Source organism: Lissotriton vulgaris, chromosome 5, assembly GCF_964263255.1.
Source record: "Lissotriton vulgaris chromosome 5, aLisVul1.2, whole genome shotgun sequence".
In the NCBI taxonomy this organism is placed as follows: Eukaryota; Metazoa; Chordata; class Amphibia; order Caudata; family Salamandridae; genus Lissotriton; species Lissotriton vulgaris.
In genome coordinates, this window is record NC_141693.1 from 191592737 (window position 1) to 191614673 (window position 21937).

General features: G+C 42.9%; 1 protein-coding gene across 1 annotated transcript in view; it reads left to right on the top strand.

Moving 5' to 3' along the window:
- Nucleotides 1–21937, top strand: part of LOC147710453 (ficolin-1-like) — a 300012-nt gene that overhangs the window by 200561 nt on the left and 77514 nt on the right. Inside the window, exons 8-10 of the mRNA XM_086921140.1 lie at nt 1299–1426; nt 10253–10382; nt 14079–14213. Of these exons, the coding sequence (XP_086777266.1) occupies nt 1299–1426; nt 10253–10382; nt 14079–14213 (393 nt within the window). The remainder of the gene's footprint in view (nt 1–1298; nt 1427–10252; nt 10383–14078; nt 14214–21937) is intronic.

The following is a 21937-nucleotide window of genomic DNA, read 5'->3' on the forward strand; positions in this document are numbered from 1 at the left end:
TGTACAGAGAGAGGTCGGTGTATGTTGCTAGGGGCTGTCCCATGAAGTGGGGGAAAGTTTGGGAGCCTGGAATAGATACTGGGGGGATGTCTGTGCTCCTTCAGTTGTTCGAGACGTAGCAGAAGCACTGGAGTCCCTGTGATCCCTAACTGTTATTCTGTATGTATTATTCTGTGGTACCTGCTGCTTTTTCTTTTGATTTTGTTAATAAAAAGATTTTTTTTTTTTTTAAAAGGCGTCGCAATGGGGTCATACCACAAGGTTTCTGCACTGCATAGATCCGAAAGTCTATGCCGTGCTTGAACCTATGTGCATGCACACAGGGGGGCACATGTTATGCCCCCCTGCGTGCATCCACACATGTTTGAGGCACAGGAGGACTACTGTTTCCTCTCCGCCAGGAGATGAAACCACCATGAAAAGCCTGGCGGAGAGGAAACTCGTAATATGCTTGGTGGGACTGTGGCGGTCCTGCCAAGCATATTGTGACATCTGACCACCACTCCTACACCAGGGAACGGTGGTTCCCTAGCAGAGCTGGCGGTCCCAGGGTGGTCTGACCGCATGAGTTGTAATCGGGCAGTTGGACTGCTGGTGCAGCGGTGGCTGGATCTGCCATTGCAGTGCCACCATGAATCTGGTGGTCCTCACGACCTGACTCGTAATAGGTCCCTGAGGGATCTGTACAAAGGACCACTTGCTGAATTCAGAATTTTGACTACTTTTCAGAAATGAATAGCTTTTTTAGGATCACCCGTGGATTTCCCACCTGTTTCCACCACAAACTAAAAGTAGGCGGAAACCACAAACAATTTAAAAATGGACTACCTCTTGGAAAAAAGCAAAAACTGTAGGACTTTTTTGGGGCACATTACTGGTTTCAAAAACCTGGGAAGAAGGTGAGTGGAAAAAGAGACTCAATCTTAACTGGAATCTCATAATAGTCCTAGTATCCCTTGACCTGGTGGCAGGCTGGAACTGAATATGCAGCATTTTTTCTGTTTAGTTTTTTCTTTTTTGAAGTACTTACCAAATAAGCAATGAAGTAAGTGATTCAACTTAAGTGCATGATAATTTGTAGCTTGTTAGTATATATGTTTCACTTTCTTTAATGTTACCTTAAGGTGCTTTATTGTGGATTTTGGTATGTCCTCAATGGATGATTGACAATAGCCTGTATTGGGGATTTTGTGTGGGTGTGTGAATGTATACGCATAAGCATGTGTGAGTTTCCTAAATTATTGTAATTCATTTCTGCTCTATTTGCCTTATCTTATCATCACCAAACCTGGATGCAGGGGCAAGGAATTGCAAGGATCTACTGCAGAAAGGGACCATTCTGAGTGGCTGGTACACCATCTACCCTGAGGATGGGAAACCCATGACTGTGCTTTGTGACATGGACACTGATGGAGGAGGATGGATTGTAAGTCAGAAATGATTTAGACGGATAGTGTGTGCACCATTGAAGCAGCTGTTTATTAATAAAATCCTGCCATTTTATAATACATGATTCAAATCCTTACCATGTTATGGACCCTTCCAAATCTGCACTTGTACAGATGACACTTCTATGTCAACCGCATCAAAAATAATTTGCCATTTTTCACCAGAAACAGCAAGAGAAAATAAAATAAATCATTCTCCTCAATACAGATAAACTGTTACCAAACAGTAGGCCTCACAGCAAAACATTACAAAAATTAAAAAGCAACTGGGTTAGCAATAATCAACACACACTATTGAATTGTGAAAGGGATTTTTTCCCCTACTCTTGGGGTAGTGGAAGAAGTTATGTACTTTTAATTTGTTTTGAAGGAATTCTTTATTCTATAAGTGGCATAGCCTTAGGATGTCTGAAGGACCAATAGAGGCACTTCAAGCCAACAACTAAATCCACTCGCCGTTCACTCACTCGGAGGCAAGGGAAGCAGACTCTGAGCACTAGGACTGGCAGTTTTCCAGTTAATGTGTGATGCTTTGAATGAATCATTACTGCAAGCCCTGATAGATACTTATATTACTATAATGGTGATGTATTTAATCTCTATTCCTGGCTGTAAAGTGTAATGGTGTACAAAAAGTCAATAGCCTTTACAAATTTCTCAAAATGTTGTCATTGCTCCCACATAGAAAGGATCAGTTGTCCAGAGTTGACAGGCCCACCAGTTGTTTCACAATCTCATGTGCCTACTGTGACTGGGTACACATTGAAGAGGGTCATTACAGGATTAATGTTTTAACTATAAATGCAGGGTGATACCCCACCAAATTGGACTTTCCCGATACCCTGGAAATGTAGGCAAGGATTATAAATGGTCCCAGCAGAAATAAACATCGGTTCAGGAAGCATGAGAGGGGGCAGGAATGTAGATCCCAGCTACGAACATACAAGATGAGTTTGGGCTCTAGTATGGAAGGTCTCCTCAGAAAAGAAATAACGCCCAATTAAAGATCATTTTGATAGGGCTACCCAAACTGGAAACATCAAAATTAAGGTACTCAATGGAAGATCAAAATGTGAACAACATCTTAGTAGACCCAGATCCTCCTGCAAACTGTACTTCACCAAATATGATAGATATGGTGGATAGATTAGCCAGAATCAAAATTGTGCCCATTGTCCATCAAGGAAGGACATTCCCTGGGAAAGTTCCCAAATGATGAAATTTGCATTAATAGATGCCTGCTTTATGAATGTTCATAATAACGAGGCACAATAAGTAAATGATGTGAGCAAAATGTGAGTCGTATAACCCCTCAACAGTAATTGACTACTTTCTGTTTGTTGAAAAGCAAAGTCTTCAGGGATTTTCAGATTTTCAGTAGGTTCTATTGAGTCCATTAGAGGCAGTGAGCGGCTGGAGATGTTTTCTGGTTTCTTCTGAAAATAATCTATATGCCAGATTTTGGATCATCTAAAGACAGGAAAGTAGATTTTTCGGTACCATTACATGAGTAGCATTCCTGATGTCCAGGCATGAGAAAATAAATCACACTTGCATGTTTCATCCTTTCTGATCAATTTGAGATGTGCCTCCTCAGCAGATGACCAGTTTTCAGTATTCCTCAGCCAGTGAACTATGTCAAGAGCCTCCTGCCTTTGCCGGTCGATTGATAGTTTACTGTCAGCTAACAGCAGGACAACATTTGGGCTTTTCACCCACTTTGTGGTTTCTTTTTTTAAAGTGTTAGTCCCTTAAGAGTGCCTAATATCTGATCTGGAGCCTTAGTCCCCTTAACTAAGTAGGGCCACATGTCCTTCGATGCTTTGTGTACCTTACTTTATTGCATGTGCTGCCCTCAACTAATCTTAAAGGTAGAGTGAGCCTCCCCCAAGGTTATAAACTTACAGTCCTCAAACAAGTCTCCTATGTGTTGCAGCTATGCATCACCTAGCGTTTGATAAATCTTCATATCTGTTAACTGAATAGTGTCTTTTGAGCATGCTTACGCATTTTAAAATTTCGGTCTATTCTTTCTAAACATTCATCATGATTGTGGGGTCTCCAAACATTAGCTTGTGAGCAACTGTAGCTCTTCAGCTACTTCTGAGTAGCTCACCTGTTTTGCACCCCAGCTTATTAAATTATAAAGTGTTGGCTTGGTTAAAATATTATACATATAAAAAAACTTAAATTATACAATACTAATAATATTAGTAGCTCTCAGTGCTTTTCATTGAACATAAGTAGCTCTCATACAGAAAAGGTTGGAGACCCCTAATTTAAATCATTGACCTTTTTAAGAAATTGGGTTATTGTTTGAGGGGGTGGAAGCCGCACTGATGTAGCAATCACAGTCCTTGTCCGGGTGAACCACAAACGCCACTAGATTAACTTGTGCCTAACCCCCTTGTAGCTTATCACAAAAGCAGTCAGGCTTAACTTAGAGGCAATGTCTAAAGTATTTATGCAGCACAGAAACAGTAATATAGTTAAAATACAACACAAGAAGAATTCCAAACCAGTTTAGAAAAATAGATGACATTTCGATAAATAAAATTGCATCAAAACATATTCAATACGGGAGGAGGAGCTACGCGAGCATCCGAGATGGCCGCGTGAGCACAGAGCTCCCCGGACCCTCACCACTCCTCGCAACTTATCCTGACGACATCCTGAATTCTTGGGCGGATTATTGAAGAGGAACCTTGGCTGATTTCATAACTCTTTTCAAATTTTAATTCGGACTCGGGAAACCGAAATTATATCGATTTGAACTTTTGAGGCCCACCCTGCGGCAAGCCGGGGACTTGGCGAATTGTGAGGCCGGGACGGAATTGAATAACAACGGCAGAGCAGAGGGGCCTTTCCCGGTTGCCCTACTCCAACTTTCGGTTTCGTTTCTGGGTCCTGGCAAGGTCTGATTGCGAGGAGGTTCCGCTTGGTCGGAGATCTATCCAGCCTCTGTTCAGTGTGAGTGAGATTTTATCATCTATGCAGTTGGGTTAAGTCGTGTCTCTGCCTTGGCCACACGAGCCAGTTTTTGTGGACTGTTGGTGACTTGCCCGCAGGCGGCCATTTTCACTAGGTCTCGCGGGCCCCTCCGGGGTGCATCTTCCAGCATGGCAGCCAGGGGCGAAGTCGAAAAACGGAAGACTAAGACGCCCCTTCGTGGGGGACCGGTCCAATCCAACTTTATGGACCGGTACACTCAATCCAAAGGATCCCCTGGAGTCACCAGCTGTTCCCCGGAGGACGCCAAGGAGGACTCAATCGCCCCTACTGATCCGTCCCTGCAGGACATCATGGGCGCCATCACCAACATGAAGGAGACCATCGGCCAACAGTATGAGGCTCTCGCTCATAAAATTGACACGGTTGCCATCGGTGTCACCCTGATCAGAGCCGACCTGTCTAAGACCAACGAGAAGGTGAAGTCATTAGATCTGAAGACTTCTAGCCTCACGGCCGATGTGTCGGAACTTCACACCGAACTTGGCAATTTGAAATCAGCTAATGACCTTATGTCTCATCGGCTGGAGGATTTTGAGAATAGGGCAAGACGCAATAACATCCGCGTCATAGGTGTTCCGGAAAACCCCGAGACTCACTCGATGGATCTCCTGGTGGAAGATATTGTCCTGAACCATCTTGCCCCTTCTGGACTGAGCAAGTTCTTCGCAGTGGAGCGTGCCCATCGTGTTCCGGGTGGAAAGCCTAAACCGGGTGCACCTCCGAGGCCTATCATCGCCAAACTTTTTCATTTCAGGGATGGTGACGCTATCCTGCAGGCTTCGAGGGTGAGCGGCCCGGTGAAATTCGAGAATTCCACAGTTAACTTTTACCCGGACTTTACTCAGCTCGTCCAGAGGCAAAGGATGGGCTTTCAGGGTGTTAAGCGACGGCTTCGTGACTTAGGATTGAAGTACGCGATGCTTTTCCCTACCAGGCTTCGTGTGGAGTACGCGGAACGGACATTCTTTTTCGGCCGGCCGGAGAATGTGAGTGACTGGCTGGATTCCCTGCCTGGCCGGAACGACCGGACTGAGCACCCTGGTGGTGCCGAGGGTGGTGAGCCTGTACAGAAGTGATGCTTTGGCGCCTGATCTCCGAATATTAGACATTGCTCAACTGGGTTCTATTTCTTTTGTATGCTATGTTTCACTGATGTTCCCTTCAGGGTGGCGGGTGGGACGGGCCTCTTTCCTCCTCCAGGGTCTTCTTGTAGAGTGGGTAATGTTAGGGCGACAGGCACACTGCATGTTGGGGTGGCTTTTTAGTCTACTGCAGGGGTGGAGGGAGGGGGGAGTTGTAACGGGTGTTGGTTGGGGGGTGGGATGGGGTGTTTGTGAGTCTTTTTGTTCTTTTCTAAAAAAACAAAAATAACTATATCCTGATTCCATCCTGTGTTGCTTAGAATGATATCCTGTATTTTTGCCGGACCTTTAGGGGATCGGCCGCAGCTTTGTGATATTCAATGATTGCTTTTCTGTGCCTTAGCGGCCGGCCCCTGTGGTTGTAGGCCCATACTTGTAACTATATTTGATTTGCACAATAAAGTTTTTAAAAAAACAAAAAAAAAACATATTCAATACAATCAGTAGAACAGGGGTTATGAGTTTTTAGTGAAATTTAGCTCCTAAAGGTTTAAAACACCAACTGCAGGTATCTGATCACGCAAGACTGGGTCAAAGTTACAAGTTAAGGTTGACCGCGATTGGGTTGGAAACAAGGGATGGATTGAGCCCAGTCATGGCTTACCTTTGGACTTAGGAAAATTCTTGAAGTAAGGTTATTGAGAATGTTGAGTCCAGTGGGCAGTACTTATGGCAGCAGAGCAGCAGAATAGTCCTTCTTCTAAATCTTCCACAGGTCCAGGAGTGTACTGAAGGGTGGTTCTGGGGGTTCAATATTCATACCTGTTGCCTTTGATTGAGGGAAAATACCCAGTCTTACCTGTATTTGGCTCTGGAAAGTTCATCACTTCCCCTGTCAAGCCTCCAAACTGTTTGCTCCCAATCCAAGGTTAACACTTAATAAATGTAGTAATGTACCTCAGGGTTAGCCAATGGGAGAAATAGAACTCATATGCCATAGTGAAAAACAAATTTAGGAGTTTTTCACTATCATGACAAGTAAAACATATAACCACATGTCTTGTTTTTGAAATATCATTTATCCTGCTCTATGAGCATTTAGGGTCTACCATAGGGGGTCAGGTAAGAGTATTAAAAATGAGGTTTTAAGCCCTGCAAAAGTTTTCTGTTGACAGGTAAAACTGGCAGTTTAAAACTGCACTACAGGGTGCAATTGGTTGGCCTGAGACATGTTTAAAAATGCTACTTTAGTAGGTTGCAGAATGAGTGCTGCAGGACCACTAGTAGCATTAACTTTACAGACCCAGGGTAACTACAAGTACATTACATGTGCAAATCAGGTGTAAGACCATTTTACTATGTTTTGGGGAGATAGCACAAGTACTTTCACACAGGTTAACAGTGGTAAAGGGCTCAGAGTCCTAAAGCCAACAAAATAGAATTCAACAAAACAGGAGGCGTGAAGGCAAAATGATCTGGGGAATACTACATCATGGATGCCAGTCTGACAACCTTGGATTATGAAACTGTAATGCTCCTTTCTGCGGCTTACATTTGATTTAATAGTACGGTGTAGTCTGCATACAACAATGCAAGGATTGTTCCCCCACCACCATCTTAGTGGTAAAAACAATTACATTTACACCTACTGGTAGGCCAGCTATATATACAACTAGCAGCCCGTCCCAACGTTGTCCGGGTATGAATTGCTGCCGGCCAGTAGTATATTGTTTTGTATGATTTTGTTTTGATAGCATTTCTTATCTGTGACAGGCCTGTGAAACGCTCCGATTCACAGTGCACTGCTGATGCACTTAAGAGTGCGCGTTCAGTAGTGTGTGAAATCGAGTTTGCCTACTTTATTTTTCCTTGCAATATTATATAGCGCGAACTCAACAACATGGCATGAGCACAATTTACATTACAGAAGAACACTTTCATTTGTGGTAGGCACGGGGAGACAAAGTGATTTGCCTGGAATCACAGCATGTTGAGCTGATGCCGAGATTCGAACGTAGCTCCCCAGCTCTAAAGTTCGCAATTCTATAAATTGTGGCGGGAGATGCGTCTAAAAGTGTATGTCGGTGCTGGCCATCAATGAGAGAGACCTGTGCATTTTTCAAATCGGTGGTGAAAAAATATGAGTATGTTGCTGGAGATGTGGGCCGCCGTGCCACCAATGTAGTTACCGGGGGAGGGTAAATGTAAATGTAAATTTGATACTTGTATAGCGCACTACTCACCCGCAAGGGTCTCAAGGCGCTTGTACGAATACCGCTGTGGAACCCATCCTGGCTTTCCCTGTGAGGTGACCACTCCTGGGAACCCCCAAGGTGGAGGCCAGGCATCCTTAGCATTGTGGGGGCCGTTGTGGAGATTAAGCAAGCTATTGCCCAGAGTTGCAGAGTGGGACTCCATGATTGGAATAGGCACCGAGGTAAGAATTATCAGGTCAGTGGAATTTTTTAGCCCAAGGCCCACCGAGGCAGGGAATTGAACCCTGGTCCCGGGCTAGACCTCTGCATCGGGGTCTGCCGCTCTAACCATTGAGCCACACTTCTCCTTTTGCCGCTCTAACCATTGAGCCAACACCCATTATTCCGCAACTTTCTTTCCGCATACCATCACTCCGCATACTTTCATTACGAAAGTACCATGACTCCGCAATGCCATTATAACGCATGGCATTACATTTTATATGCTTTTACCATGCATACATTTAAAACGAAATTCGTTGTAAATGCATGAATGGTAAAAGCATGTTTTTTTTTAAATGTTTGAATAAGGTAAGTATGGGTATAGGGGTATATGTTTTGGGGTACTGAGGTATATGTTTTGGGGTGTTTGGGTATTTTAAGGGTTCAGATATAGTTTTGGGTTATGGGGTACAGGGGTAGTTTTAGGGTTTAGGGATAGGTATGGGTTTTGGGGTACAGGGGTATTTTTAGGGTTCAGGGCTAGGTTTGGGTTTTGGGGTATAGGGGTATTTTTAGGGTTCAGGGGTAGGTTTCGGGGTACAGGGGTATTTTAAGGGTTCAGGGCTAGGTTTGGCTTTTGGGGTACAGGGGTATTTTTAGGGTTCAGGGCTAGGTTTGGGTATTGGGGTACAGGGGTATTTTAGGGTTTAGAGCTAGGTTTGGGTTTTGGGGTACAGGGTTATTTTTATGGTTCAGGGCTAGGTTTGGGTTTTGGGGTACAGGGGTATTTTAGGGTTCAGGAGTAGGTTTGGGTTTTGGGGTACAGGGGTATTTTTAGGGTTCAGGGCTAGGTTTGGGTTTTGGGGTACAGGGGTATTTTTAGGGTCCAGGGGTAGGTTTGGGTTTTGAGGTACAGGGGTATTTTTAGGGTTTAGGGGTAGGTTTGGGTTTTGAGGTACAGGGGTATTTATAGGGTTCATGGCTAGGTTTGGGTTTTGGGGTACAGGGTATATTTATATGGTTAAGATGGGTTAGTGTTTAAGGGTGTTGGGGTATTTTAAGGAGTAAGGCTGGGTTATGATTATGGGGTGCAGGGGTATTTAAAGGGAGCAGGGTGGACACCCGGAGCTGGAATGTGCAGAACCTGGGAAGAAAAAACATTGAAATATTGGGCACAACGCTCGTTTTTGTCCCCCGAAATCCCACGCCCCGCACACGCCCCCAGCACACGCCCACAGCACACGATATGAGACATGGCATGAAGGACGGAACGTACCACGCGCCCCCAGCACACGCCCACAGCACAACGCAGACATGCCCACAAGGGACTACTTTGCTAGCCCGGTTCTTTTACCTTTTAAATGTATATGGTGGACGTCTGCATAGCCTATGTCCTTCTGCTGCAACTGCCCTTTCCAACGCTGTATTGGGTGTTGTGATTGGGGCTGTGGTTCCTGAGATTACCCGCCTCAAAAGTTTGGGCTCTCTCTTTATTATATTAGTATAGATAGAAAAAATGGGATGAGAACACACCTGTGCTTGACAATTCTGTACATCTATTATATAGTCCTGGTATCACAAATGTTTTCTGTAACATGCTCATTAATTATTTAAAAGTTTGGCGGTTTATATGCTTAGGTTTCCAACAATGTATTTAAAGGGTGTGATTTTGAGTTGTGAGGAATTGGGACCAATATGTCCCCTGGTGAGGGGAGGAGGTGTTAGGAATGCTCACCAGTCTCAGTTTTAGGGGAATAACATCTATGAATTGGTATAGCTTTGACAGTTTCCCCATTTCTACAAGTGTTTCAGCAAATATCTAGAGGCGAAAACTGCAACATGCAATCCCCATGGAGCCTACATATGCTGTTACTCGTTTCATCAGGATTGCTGGTGTCGCTCATAAAGAGGCTCACAGTGGGTTCATTTCCTGCTCATATAATGTTTGCTTAAACTCACAATATTCCCTAAATGCCTCATGAAACACGTGGCCCTTGCTCCCTATTAGTCCTGAAATAACATTGCATGCTGCTCTAGAGTTCTCTAGAGGAGGTACAATTTTCCTCCTCTGATTAAAATGATTCTTGAATCAACAAAGCCTGTGAAAATGTAGTGCTCAGTCAACCCCTTGCCTTCAGAAAAGGATTTGAAGTTTGTGCTCTCACTGTCAAGTGTATTATTCTCATGTGAAAAGTCCAAAGAAACGACCCTCTGGTCTTTGCTTTCTCTATGTTCTCCTCCCTCTTCTTGGGTGTCAGCCATGATTGTGTTCCTTTTTCTTTTTTCCTTTCAGGTGTTCCAGAGACGGGTGGATGGATCAGTGGATTTCTTACGGGACTGGAAGACATATAAGCGAGGCTTTGGCAACCGGCTGACAGAGTTCTGGTTGGGAAACGATAATCTTCACTATCTAACATCACATGGTATTGTATTAGTTACTCGCTTTGGATTTTGATGATGTATTTACTGTTCCTTTCCATCATATCCTACCTGAGTAACTGGATTTTGTTCATTCAATAGGGATGGTTTGCCAAGACTCAAGGCTATATCTAGAAGTTGGGTAGCAGAAGATACCCACGCAAGGGACTCACAGTGATCACATGGTACAATAAGCATTGGAAAGCCAATAGGTGTTGCCTAGGTGTATTTGGTTTGAAGAAAAGTGGAGGCAGCACCAGGGATGAAGTCACACTTCAGCCAGTATGGTCATTTCAAATTCCTTTATTCCTCTTTGCATAACAAAACAGAACAACAGCCAACGCGCTTCGTTTCCTTTATCGAAACTTCATCAGGGCAAAAGGTGTTTTGGATGGACCACATTCCAATTGATAAATCTGGGCGATAGTAAGCCAAATTAGACGGACAAAGTGGAATCCGATTTCTAAAAAACATCACCACACTATTACAGCTGGATTCTGTTTACTGCGATAGCTTACTCAGGGTTATTCAACACAATTCTGATATGATAATCTGGGCTGGATGCATCCAGTATTCACGGGGTCCTAAAATAGTTCTGTTTATGTATAAAAGGGGAACTGGGTTAAAGCTGAGTTCTATTTCAAGTGGTGGGTCACTCTGAGTTAACCGGAACAATTCTATTTGGTAATATAAACCAAATATGTCCAATGTCCAGGGATTCCGAAGAAAAATCCGTTCAAATGAAGATGTACTTGCGTGTCTGCATTCACAATGATGATATAGTAACTACAAAGTAGAATCCAACTAAAATAAAATTGTTCATCCGTATAAGACGCCCATCCTTCTATGTAAAAGAGGTTATGGTAAACCACAATTGTTGGATTCGAAACGCTCTGAGAATTAGAGGGTATGTGTACACCAAAACCCGCGGTACAGGAAAGCAGTCGTCTTATACGGATGACCGATTTTAATTTAGTTGGATTCTAACTTCTAGTTATTATATCATCATTGTGAATGCAGACACAGAAGAAATCTTCATTTGAGCGGATTTTTCTTCGAAATCCCTGGACATTGGACATATTTTGGATTGTATTACCAAATAGAATTGTTCCGGTTAACTTAGAGTGATCACCATTTGAAAAATAACTCAGCTTTAAACCAGTTCCGCTTTTACACATACATGGAACTATTTTCGGACCCCGTGAATACTGGATGCATGCGGCCCAGAAAATCATAACAGAATCGTGTTGGATAACCCTCAGTGAGCTATTGCAGTAAACAGAATCAAGCTGTAATAGTGTGGTGACGTTTTTTAGAAACCGGATTCCACTTTGTCCATCTAATTTGGCTTACTATCACCCTGATTCATCAATTGGAACGTGGTCCATTCAATAAACTTTTTGCCCTGATGAAGTTCCGATAAAGAGAATGAAACACGTTGGCTGTTCTCCAGTTTTGTTATGCAAAGAAGAATAAAGGAATTTGAAATGACCATACTGGCTGAAGTGTGACTTCATCCCTGGTGCTGCCTCCACTTTTCTACAAAGTTTTATCTCTGGATTTCCAGTGGGACCTAACTGCAGCAGGACTCGGAGGCGATTGGCACAGGACTTGATGATTTAGTGGACTTTGAGATTGAAGTGCTTAACATTAGTCAGATGCAGGATCAATAGTGTTTGGTTTGTTCATGCCTATTCCAACAGATGCCCCCCATTTATGTGAACACACAGTGGCCATCTTAGAATAGCTTTTCTTTTAAAAAGTATTACAAGATTGCCACTGTGCATGTGCACAAATGTTTGTCCCTTGCATGCATATAAGCACAGGTATGGTATTCATCTTTAAGTTATTTTTGGTGGCTGTGCATACTACGCTTGACAGCCATCTTAGAGGGATTGCCAAGATGGCTCATGTGCATGCAAGCAAATTATTTAAAGATGACCATCCACCAATACAGTAGTGAATTATGAATAAAGAGAGAATGGGAGTCAAGCAGGCACTTGGGTGAATGTTTTAGTAAAGAAATCAGGAAACGAGGGGCACAGGGAGAGAAGGGGGTGAGAATTTTGTTCCTCGTGCATTTCAATTTGCTGATGCAGTCGAGGAAGGATACATCTCAATCAATCAAGACACATTGAGACCGAATTGCTCAATGAGAGAGACAAACATAGGAATAAGTAGGAACGCCATACAATTAGGAGCAAACAGACAAGAAAGTCATCAAATCATGAGAATGGAGTGGACACAATGTGGTTTTCAATTTTATGTTGGGCACAAAAGTTATTTTGCCAGCTATCTGTACCAGAGACCTAAAAAGCAGCTCATCAGGATTATCCCCAAAATGCCAAAGAGGTGTGAACAGGGCGCACAGAACTAGATATAGCAGATCCTCCTGGCAGAGTCATCAATTACTGAATCAAGTAAAAGGGCAGGGGAAATGTTCATCTGCATAAGAGCAACTCTGAAAGGCATGTAAGTCACCGAGAGACTTAAAAAGTATATATGGGTGAAATTGCATATTTCTTTCCTGTAAAATGTGGCAATTTTTTGGGGAAAGTATGCTTCTAGAGAGAAATATGTTTTTCAGGTTTCTCAAATCACTTTTTCACTGTTGATATGGTGCCAGGAGAATGGTTCGAGTAAAGATGATTTTTGCCCAAAGGAGTCTATTGTGTGAAAAATTGTTCATAACATTGAGAATAACATTTTTAAGTAATTTCGGAAATTTTGCATAATGAGAAAATAGGGAATTACACAAATTACATCAGTTTAACTATTTAATTTAAAAAAGTTCCAGACCTTTTCAAATGTAACATTGTGTGACAAGCTGCATTTCTTTGGTAATGTGACTAAGAAAAGCTTGTCAGAAGGAAAGTGGGTATGATCTTGTTGGCCCTTTCGTAAGAGGCGATTGAGGGGTAGCAAGCGCTATATAAATGCAAACCCTTAGCCCTTCTCTATCCCTCCACAATCCTTTTCAATCCAAATACCCGACTAACATATCCAACACTCAAATTACTTTCCGATTTTCACTATACTAATTCACCTCTAATCCTTTATGGGTTCCGGAGTAGTGTGCCTCTCGCTGAAAAAGCGCTTCAACGCCTCGTCAGGGGTAGTAAGCACTATATAAATGCAATTACAAATACATAATGCATTAGATAGACAGGTTACCAAAAAAAGTTATTTTATCTTCTCCCTGTGCTTCATGCATTAATCACCTTACCATCCTCAGACGGATATGGTGTTGCACATAGAACTAGGATAACTGAGGTTCCAAAGAGAGTGAGGCTACAAGCATATCATGGTCTCAGGAAATATATACAAAAATTAAAAGGGATGGCTAAGCCATATTTAGCAAGTGTGGCGTTATCGCCTATGATAAAACATGTAAATGCAAATGTGGAGGTACATGAATTGCATCACAGTAAATAGAATTGCTAAGTGTTTCTCATTCCCAGCTCCTTATATTGGCAGTCTGGTGCAAGGAAGGATCAGGTATATTAGTGTGCTGGCTTTCAGCAAGCAAAGGTCTTAAGGGTTGTCTTTCAATCGGCTCCGCTCTGAACAAAAGATAAATTATTCCAGGCGTGCTTAGAATAAGCTGTCTTTCTTGCTGCAAGTTTGTCGTTTGAGATGGACGTGTGGCCTGACCTAGTTGGTGCCTGTTTGCACATAATTCATCGGTTTTGTTTTAACAGGGACAAATGAGCTTCGCGTTGATCTTACGGATTTCGAGAGGAACAGCTCGTTTGCCAAATATAGCGCCTTCAAAATCGCCGGAGAATCTGAAAAGTATAAACTGATATATGAGACTTTTACAGGTGGCAATGCAGGTGAGCTATTTTGCAATCCGTATTTGAAAATTAAATGTAAATAAACAAAGCTATAAATTTAACTCATGGTTCGTATGCACAAATGCTCTCCTTGATGACGCAAATAAAGTGGACTTTTGGTTATGAAACACGATAGACACAGACAGGCCAAATCAGTCTCTGTGACGTCACGCAGCGAGTACCTAGAGTTAACAGGTGCACCTAGTTTTGGGATGTTTTACTGGATATTGCTGTATGTAACTTTGCACATATGCACTTCAGTAATTCGTTAAATGGACAATGTAATCTGTCACTTTGCACACATGCACCTTTTGATGTCGCAGGTGAAGTGGACATTCGGGCATGACTCGTGAAAGTCTCAAACGAGTATCTGTGACATCATGCAGCAAGTGCTCAGCGTTAACTGGTGCACATTTTGTGATACCTTTACTGGATCTTGCTGTTTATAACTTTGTTGCCTGCATTTTCTTAAAGTGCCCATTAGGCGTTTACGCTGCAGCACTTTATTGTGCTATTTTTAATAATCCTTTAATAGTTTTAGTACAGATGAGTTTGATTGACCATCTGATTAAGCCAGCTTTTACTCTCCCCTTAGTTTAAACAACACGGAATATTAGAAGGGGGAAAAACGAGTTGAATGCCCAAACTGAGAATTTCCTTTTAATTATATTAACGTAATTGTGGTAATCGTATCATTTCTCTTTCTTTTATGTTTATTAAAGAACATGGAATTGTCTCTGTCATTGGAATTCATTTATGTCATGTAGAATTCACTGATGTAAGGTTTGGCAAGTTAGAATTCATTGATGTAAGAGCTTTGTTTGAATTGAGGCAGAAGCAGTTGGAGATTTCTAGAGCTGGACGCTTTGGCTCCTGCACCAGTGGGTCGTTTTATGGCACTTAAATAAATACCTATTTTTTTATATACTTGCTCACTCCATTGCTTCTTTAAAATGGCAACGAGCTGCTAGTGCCGACCCACTGTGCTTAATTTTTTTTCCTGGAAATAAAGGGGCATATTAGCAAGAACCTCGTTAAAATGATCGCTTTTTTTAGCGGCAGGAAACTGCTGCTAAAAAGGCAATAATGGGCTTGCTAATATGCGTTATAGAATTCCAATAGAAGCCCAGGTTAGATGTACATGACATCTAACCTGGGCTTCTATTGGAATGATATAACGCATATTAGCAAGCCCATTATCGCCGTTTTAGCAGCAGTTTCCTGCCGCTATAACAACTATCATTTTAACGAGGTTCTTGCTTATATGCCCCCTAAATTTTTACGAAGAATGCTTTCCGTCTACTTCACTCTCAAGAGATAATTTTATGGTGATTTACACATTTTTCGGAATTTGTTGCCTTTGTCTACGTTTCGATTCAACGAGCGATTATTTAAGTTACTGTGTTTTTACAAACTTTACCGTTTGGCTGTTGTGGTCTATGCACTTGTGAATGCCTGCATGTGCTGAGGATTCTGCAGAGAACGATGATTCCAGCATTCGTCTATCGTCTCTCTGTCCTCCTGTGACGTTTCAATGTGATTGACGTCGGATGGGTTGCTCGGAAATCTAATGCTGCGTTCCAGCGAGCATGTTGTCAGCATGTAAACCACGTTACTTGGCGGCCATATTTAGTCTGCACAGGGTTGCTAGGAGATTCAACGCTGTGTTCCAGCGAGCACGTTTCCATCACGTAAATCACGTTAAGTGGCGGCCATATTAAATCTTCTTCGGAATACGTCTATTTCACACAGGAACTGTTTACCTCACAGCAAGTCTTTCTACGGTTCCGTGTGCATCTCTTCAGTTATTTCAAAAGAATTACCGTTATCGGTGCGGATCCATTGATTCACACACTATTCTTCCGGACTCCTGTTTATTTTGGTATTTTTTTTCCTTCTTTCTTTGTGAATCTTTACAGTCATGCACACACTTCTTAGGCTACCATATTATTAGAACATTTTCTGTTATACTTTTTCACAGCACTTGATACTAATTTCAACAAGTATATTTGCTATGTGCATATATTATGCTTTCAAATTTCCTTCGACAGTGATATGCACACTTTTAACAAGTGCATTTACTATGTGCATATTTAGAGCAGTTTATTTACTTCAACAGTGATATGCACACTTTTAACAAGTTCATTTATTATGTGCATATTTAGAGCAGTTTATTTACTTCAACATTGTTATGCACACTTTTGACAAGTACATTTACTACGTGCATATTTAAAGATGTATTTCTTAATACTGTTTTATGGTTGCTGTTTATTGTATTATTTATTTTCATTTTATTTCTATTGCATTACTTTACTATGGCAGCTTCTCAAATATTCAATAAACCTGCAATTTTCTTGCAGATTCCAGTTAAACCAAAATTGCGTTGGAAGAAATGGTTTATGACTTTTGAGAATTATATTGTAGGTGTAGCTGGCAGTAATTTTTCACCTGACGGGAAGACAGCTATTCCATTTAGTTTCCTAGGTACAGCAGCTATAGAATTTTTCGAGAATCTTGTACCTATAACTCCACCTAGCAGTGAAGGGGATGGATGGAACGTTTTCAAAGAAGCTGTAGCAAAGTTAGAGAAACAATTTGAAGACGAACCTATTGTTATGATTGAAAGACACTCTTTTCATAAAAGAAAACAACTCCCAGATGAGACTATTGAGGAGTATGTTTCAGCTCTTAGGGTTTTAGTTCCTAATTGTGAGTTTAGGTCTAAGGTTGATTTCTGCATTAGAGATCAGTTTTTTTTTATTGTGAACCCAAAAAGGTGCATGAGAGGCTTCTTGCTTGTCGCCATCCTACATTAGCTGAAGTATTGGATTTTGCAAAAGGAATTGAAAGATCCATTGAGTCTGCAAAGGCCATCACTACTGAAGAGAGTAACAATGCTGCTTCTTCCGTTTGATACAAAATGTAGTTGTTATAGGTGTGACTCTAAATGTAATTTGGCTAATTGTCCTGCTTTAAGGTAGACATGTGTTAAGTTCAGCGGGTATAGCCACTTCCAGAGTGTATACAGAGCACCTAAAAAGGTTTTGAATACTACTGTAAATAATATATCTAATGAATAGCATGACTTACAGAATCTACTTCTTACTGTTTAGGATTCTTCATTTGATCACACTGTTAACAATCTTGCTCTTCCCTTTAAAGCACCTTTGGGTATTGTTCATATTGGCAATGTGGTTCTTGGAGCTATAGCTGACTCAGGGTCACCCATTACTATTTTGTCTGATGTTTTCTTTAAAGAAAGAATGGGTTAATGTCAAACTTAAGGAAACTGATGTTAATCCTAAGGTTTTTGGTAATATTGATATTCATATGCTAGTTTGTTTTGAAGACACTTTAGAGTTTAAAGGACGTACTGTCATTACCAAGATTTATGTTACAATTGATGGCAAAAACATAATAGGGAAGTTGGGTGAGATTTAGTGTCCTGGCACAGATTGTCAAATTCAATTAAGGAACATTGAGATCAAAAATGTGACTGTTAACAAGTCGCCTGTTGATGCTGTTTTAGCTCAACATCAGACGGTTTTTCAGAATAAAGTTGGACAGGTTAAAGGTTTCACACACAAAATCAAACTTGAATAAGGAGCTGCGCCTATGCAGCATAAAGTGCGTAGGGTACCTCTTGGTGTGTGTCAGAAATTAAAATATCACTTGGATGCTTTATGTTCTGAAGGCATCATTGAGTCCACTGATAGTTCTGAGTGGGTTTCTGCCATAGTTATCGCTCTTAAGACAAATCAAAATTTGAGGTTGTGTGTGGACCGTAGATCTTTGAACAAGAACATTGTGGTGGATACATATCACTTGCCCAGAATACAGGAGTTGTTGGCAGCTGTTAATGGTACAAAGTATTTTTTTCTGTGATTGACCTTAAATCTGCCTACCACCAGGTTATTCTTTTTTTTTATTTTTATAGAAAAACCTTTATTGCACTTTAGTATTTTACACAGCTATAGGCCTACAACCCACGGGCCGGCCGGGACATTATTAAAACAAGTATAAATCAACAGGAGAGTGCCGCCTATCGACCTCCAAGCTTGGTGTTCGGCTAAGTCGCAACGTAATGAAGGTGCATAAGTCGCAGCAGCCTGCTGATCTAGTTCTGTTCGGTTTTCTGTTTTTATAACATTAAACAACATAACAATGAAGAATCCACTTTTAGGTCGTCAGGAAACTAAGTATTTACCACTAACTCTGTCTGGTAGTGTCCCCGTTAAGGAAAGCGATGTCAACAATCCTAAGAACGGTCTAGGCCACGATGTTTATGCCTGTGTGTGCTATAGTACTGAAAATGGATGGCGTGGCGCACGGCCTCAATGACCGGATCAAACTCAGTTGCTTCCTATAATACCACTTGTGGTACATATGTTTCACCCCGTATCTTTTGTTCCCTCTGCTTGAGTATAAATTTTGCATGTTGTTCTCATTCGTACGTTGTTTACATTTGTTCCACACACTCCCCTGAGTAACCACCCCTCTTCAAGATGGCCGCCATACCCATTGCCATTTGCTCAGTCTCCCTACAGTGTCCATAGCCCACCACTCCGCGTAGCTACATACACCGGCGTCTTCACTCCGCTAAAACTCCGCGAACCATTAGCGAACCGACCGTGAACCTTCAGGCTGACCTACCCTCCATCCTAAAGTAAGTTGGAGCTCTGACTGAGACCCGCGTTACCATTTCTTAACGCTGGGGTCTTACCCTCTCTAACAGGTCGTTTACTCCTTTCTCCCTCTTAGAGATTCATGACCTTCCATGATCCCAACACGTAAGTGTATTCTCAGATATTCCCCCTTTCCCTACACCAGATCTACACTTCCCCTCACCTCATTCACGCTGTCACTTTGGTATATAAGGTATATTACCCTTCCATGTTGTTCAGTCTAATACAACGTACTGTATTTGAATGCAAGTTTATATGTGTTATGCTTTGAAAGGTAAAAGCATTTCTATTGTGTTCACAGAGCTCCTTGACAAAGGGCACTCTCTGCCTGAAATGCATCGGAGCATTCCTTTGGAAATGTCAATTAACATTTCGCAATAAACATTGGGATATATGAATCTTGGAACTTTTTTTCAACTAATGAACATGAACATGACAAATCTTTGAATAAATAATCGACTGTCAGAAGTAACACTGGAGTCTGTCTTTATACGACGAACCTAAGAGTGTGCCCAATCGCAAGGATGCATCTACTTCCCATGTAACGCACTCAACCAGTTATGCCTGTGTGTGGTAACGTGTGTCTGGTCCTACTGGGGCTTTGCATTGTCTGTCCCATCTACTTTCTACCTGCCGATTCTCAATCCCTCCCTCCCCGCCCGAGGCACCTCACTCCCCGCTCCCACTTCTAGGTTCCCTCAATCGTCTTCCTCGTCATCATCTGATGTTAGTGCGTCCTCCTCCGTTAAGAGTTCACAAATCTCTCCCCTGTATACATTCCATGGGGTCCATATCCTGTTCCATTTCCTTGGACAAGCCCGGCCTGCATATACCGCCCTTTCTGTAATCATCACCCTGTCCATATTCATACACCATTGCATTTTTGTTGGCACCTCTGTCGCTCCCCATTTTTGCGCTATGTCCCGTTTTGCGATTATCATGCCTAGGGTAACCTATTGTTGTCCATGCCTGGACAAATCGTTGGGTCCCCATACATTTAGTAAGCATTTTCGTGGCTCCGGGGCTAACGAGGTCCCCACAGTCTGCGATATCGTGCGCATTATTTGCTCCAGTATTCGTGAATGCGTGGGCATTCCCATATTGTGTGGAAGAACGTGCCCTCCTCACCACATCCACGAAGACAGTATGGGTGCTGAGCTCGGCGTATGAGGTGTAGCGTCGTTCTGGTATAGTACACCCTGTGTAGAATTTTCAATTGTACCAGTCGGAATTTAGCAGAGATGCCGACCTCCTTAGGTGACGCCAGTGCTGCATTCCAGTCATTCTCGTCCATAGCTTCTACGTCTCCCTCCCATTTGTCCTTCAGTGTATGCATGGGGTCTGGCAATTTATTAAGTAACTTGCGGTAGACGAGGGAAGTCGCCCGTTCCGGCATGAAGTCCGTAAGAAGGCAATCCTCAAGTGGAGAAGCCTCTGGGACCTCCGTCTCGGGGGGAATGGCCGTAAGTAATGAGTGCCGAATCTGGACATATTGAAACAACTCTCGAGTTCCCAGTTTGTATTGCTCCCTCAGCTGCTCAAAGGGGACCACCGTGCCTCTTTCCCATAAGTCTCCCACCGTAGATATCCCTATGGCATCCCAATGTGAGAAACCCTTACTATTTCGCAGGCCTCCCAGAGCCCGAGAGTCCCACAGTAAGGTGAGTTTGGTTAACCTTCCTTCCCATCCCACGTCTGTCTGCGCTGTGTGCCACAGTATTGCGGTAAGTTTTGTGGGGCCCACCAGTTTGCGTACCTTTCGTTGGTCGTATAGTGGGGCTATGAAAGTGTTGGTGCCTAGCTGCGCCCTGTCTGCTTGGAATGCCGGGTCGCTCTGGGGAGCATGCAGCCACAGATTTATGGGCTTCAACTGCGCCGCCCAGTAATGCAGTTTAAAATTAGGCAGTGCGATCCCCCCGTCATACCAGCCCCTATGCATTTTAACCTGTGCTATGCGTGACGGCCGACTACTCCACAGAAGACCAGCCACCAACCCTGATACTTTCCTGAAGTATCCTGGTTCCACCGGGTATGGCGTGTTTTCCAGAATGTATAAAAAACGGGGCAATGACATCATCTTATAGAGTGCTGCTTTACCCAGCATCGTAAGGGGCAGCCCTGCCCAATACGCAACGTCCTGTTTAAGCCGCTCCAAGGGCGGCATTAAATTCTTCCGGGCAAATTCTAACGGATCCATGGTGACATGGACTCCCAAATATTTGAAGGAGGAGCCGGCTACCTTCAAGGGGCAGTCTACGTTTAACGCCGGAATTGGGCCCCTTAAGACATACATTCCGATTTAGTCCAATTCAGCGTGTATCCCGAGACTTTCCCGAGACTATCACAGAGGGCCAATAGCGCTGGAACACTACGCTCCAGGTCTGTCAGGTACACCAGCATATCATCCGCATATAGTGAGAGGCGGTCTTCCCACCCCACTGTCCAGGATATCCCTTTCAGCAGTGGAGTGGACCTTATCAGGTTCGCTAAAGGTTCCAAGGCGATTGCGAAGAGCAACGGCGACAGAGGGCAGCCTTGGTGGGTGCCTCTCTTCAACGGGAATGTTCGCGAAATGTGGCCATTTGCTACCACATGTGCCACTGGCTTGGCATAGAGCAGCCTGACCCATGCTATGTACTTGGGTCCAAAACCCATACGTGTCAGGACCTCGAATAGATAATTCCACTCCACCAAATCGAAAGCCATCTTCGCATCAAGTGCCAATATGACCGCCGGTTCGGGGATCAATTCCGCCCCTGCCAACACTCTGTGTACTCTGCGTAAATTCATTGCCGTGTTTCTATGCGGCATGAATCCGGATTGATCGGGATGTATAAGGTCAGGCAGGTGTGCCATCAACCGGGTAGCTCGGAGTTTGGCCAGTATTTTAACTTCTGCGTTAAGCAGAGAAATAGGGCGGTAGGAAGTGCACTCTTCCGTTGGCTTCCAAGGTTTAGGGATTGCGACGATAGTCACCACTCTTTGGTCATGAGGAAGTTCGCCCTTCCCCAAGCAGTCTGCGTACATAGCAAGTAAGTA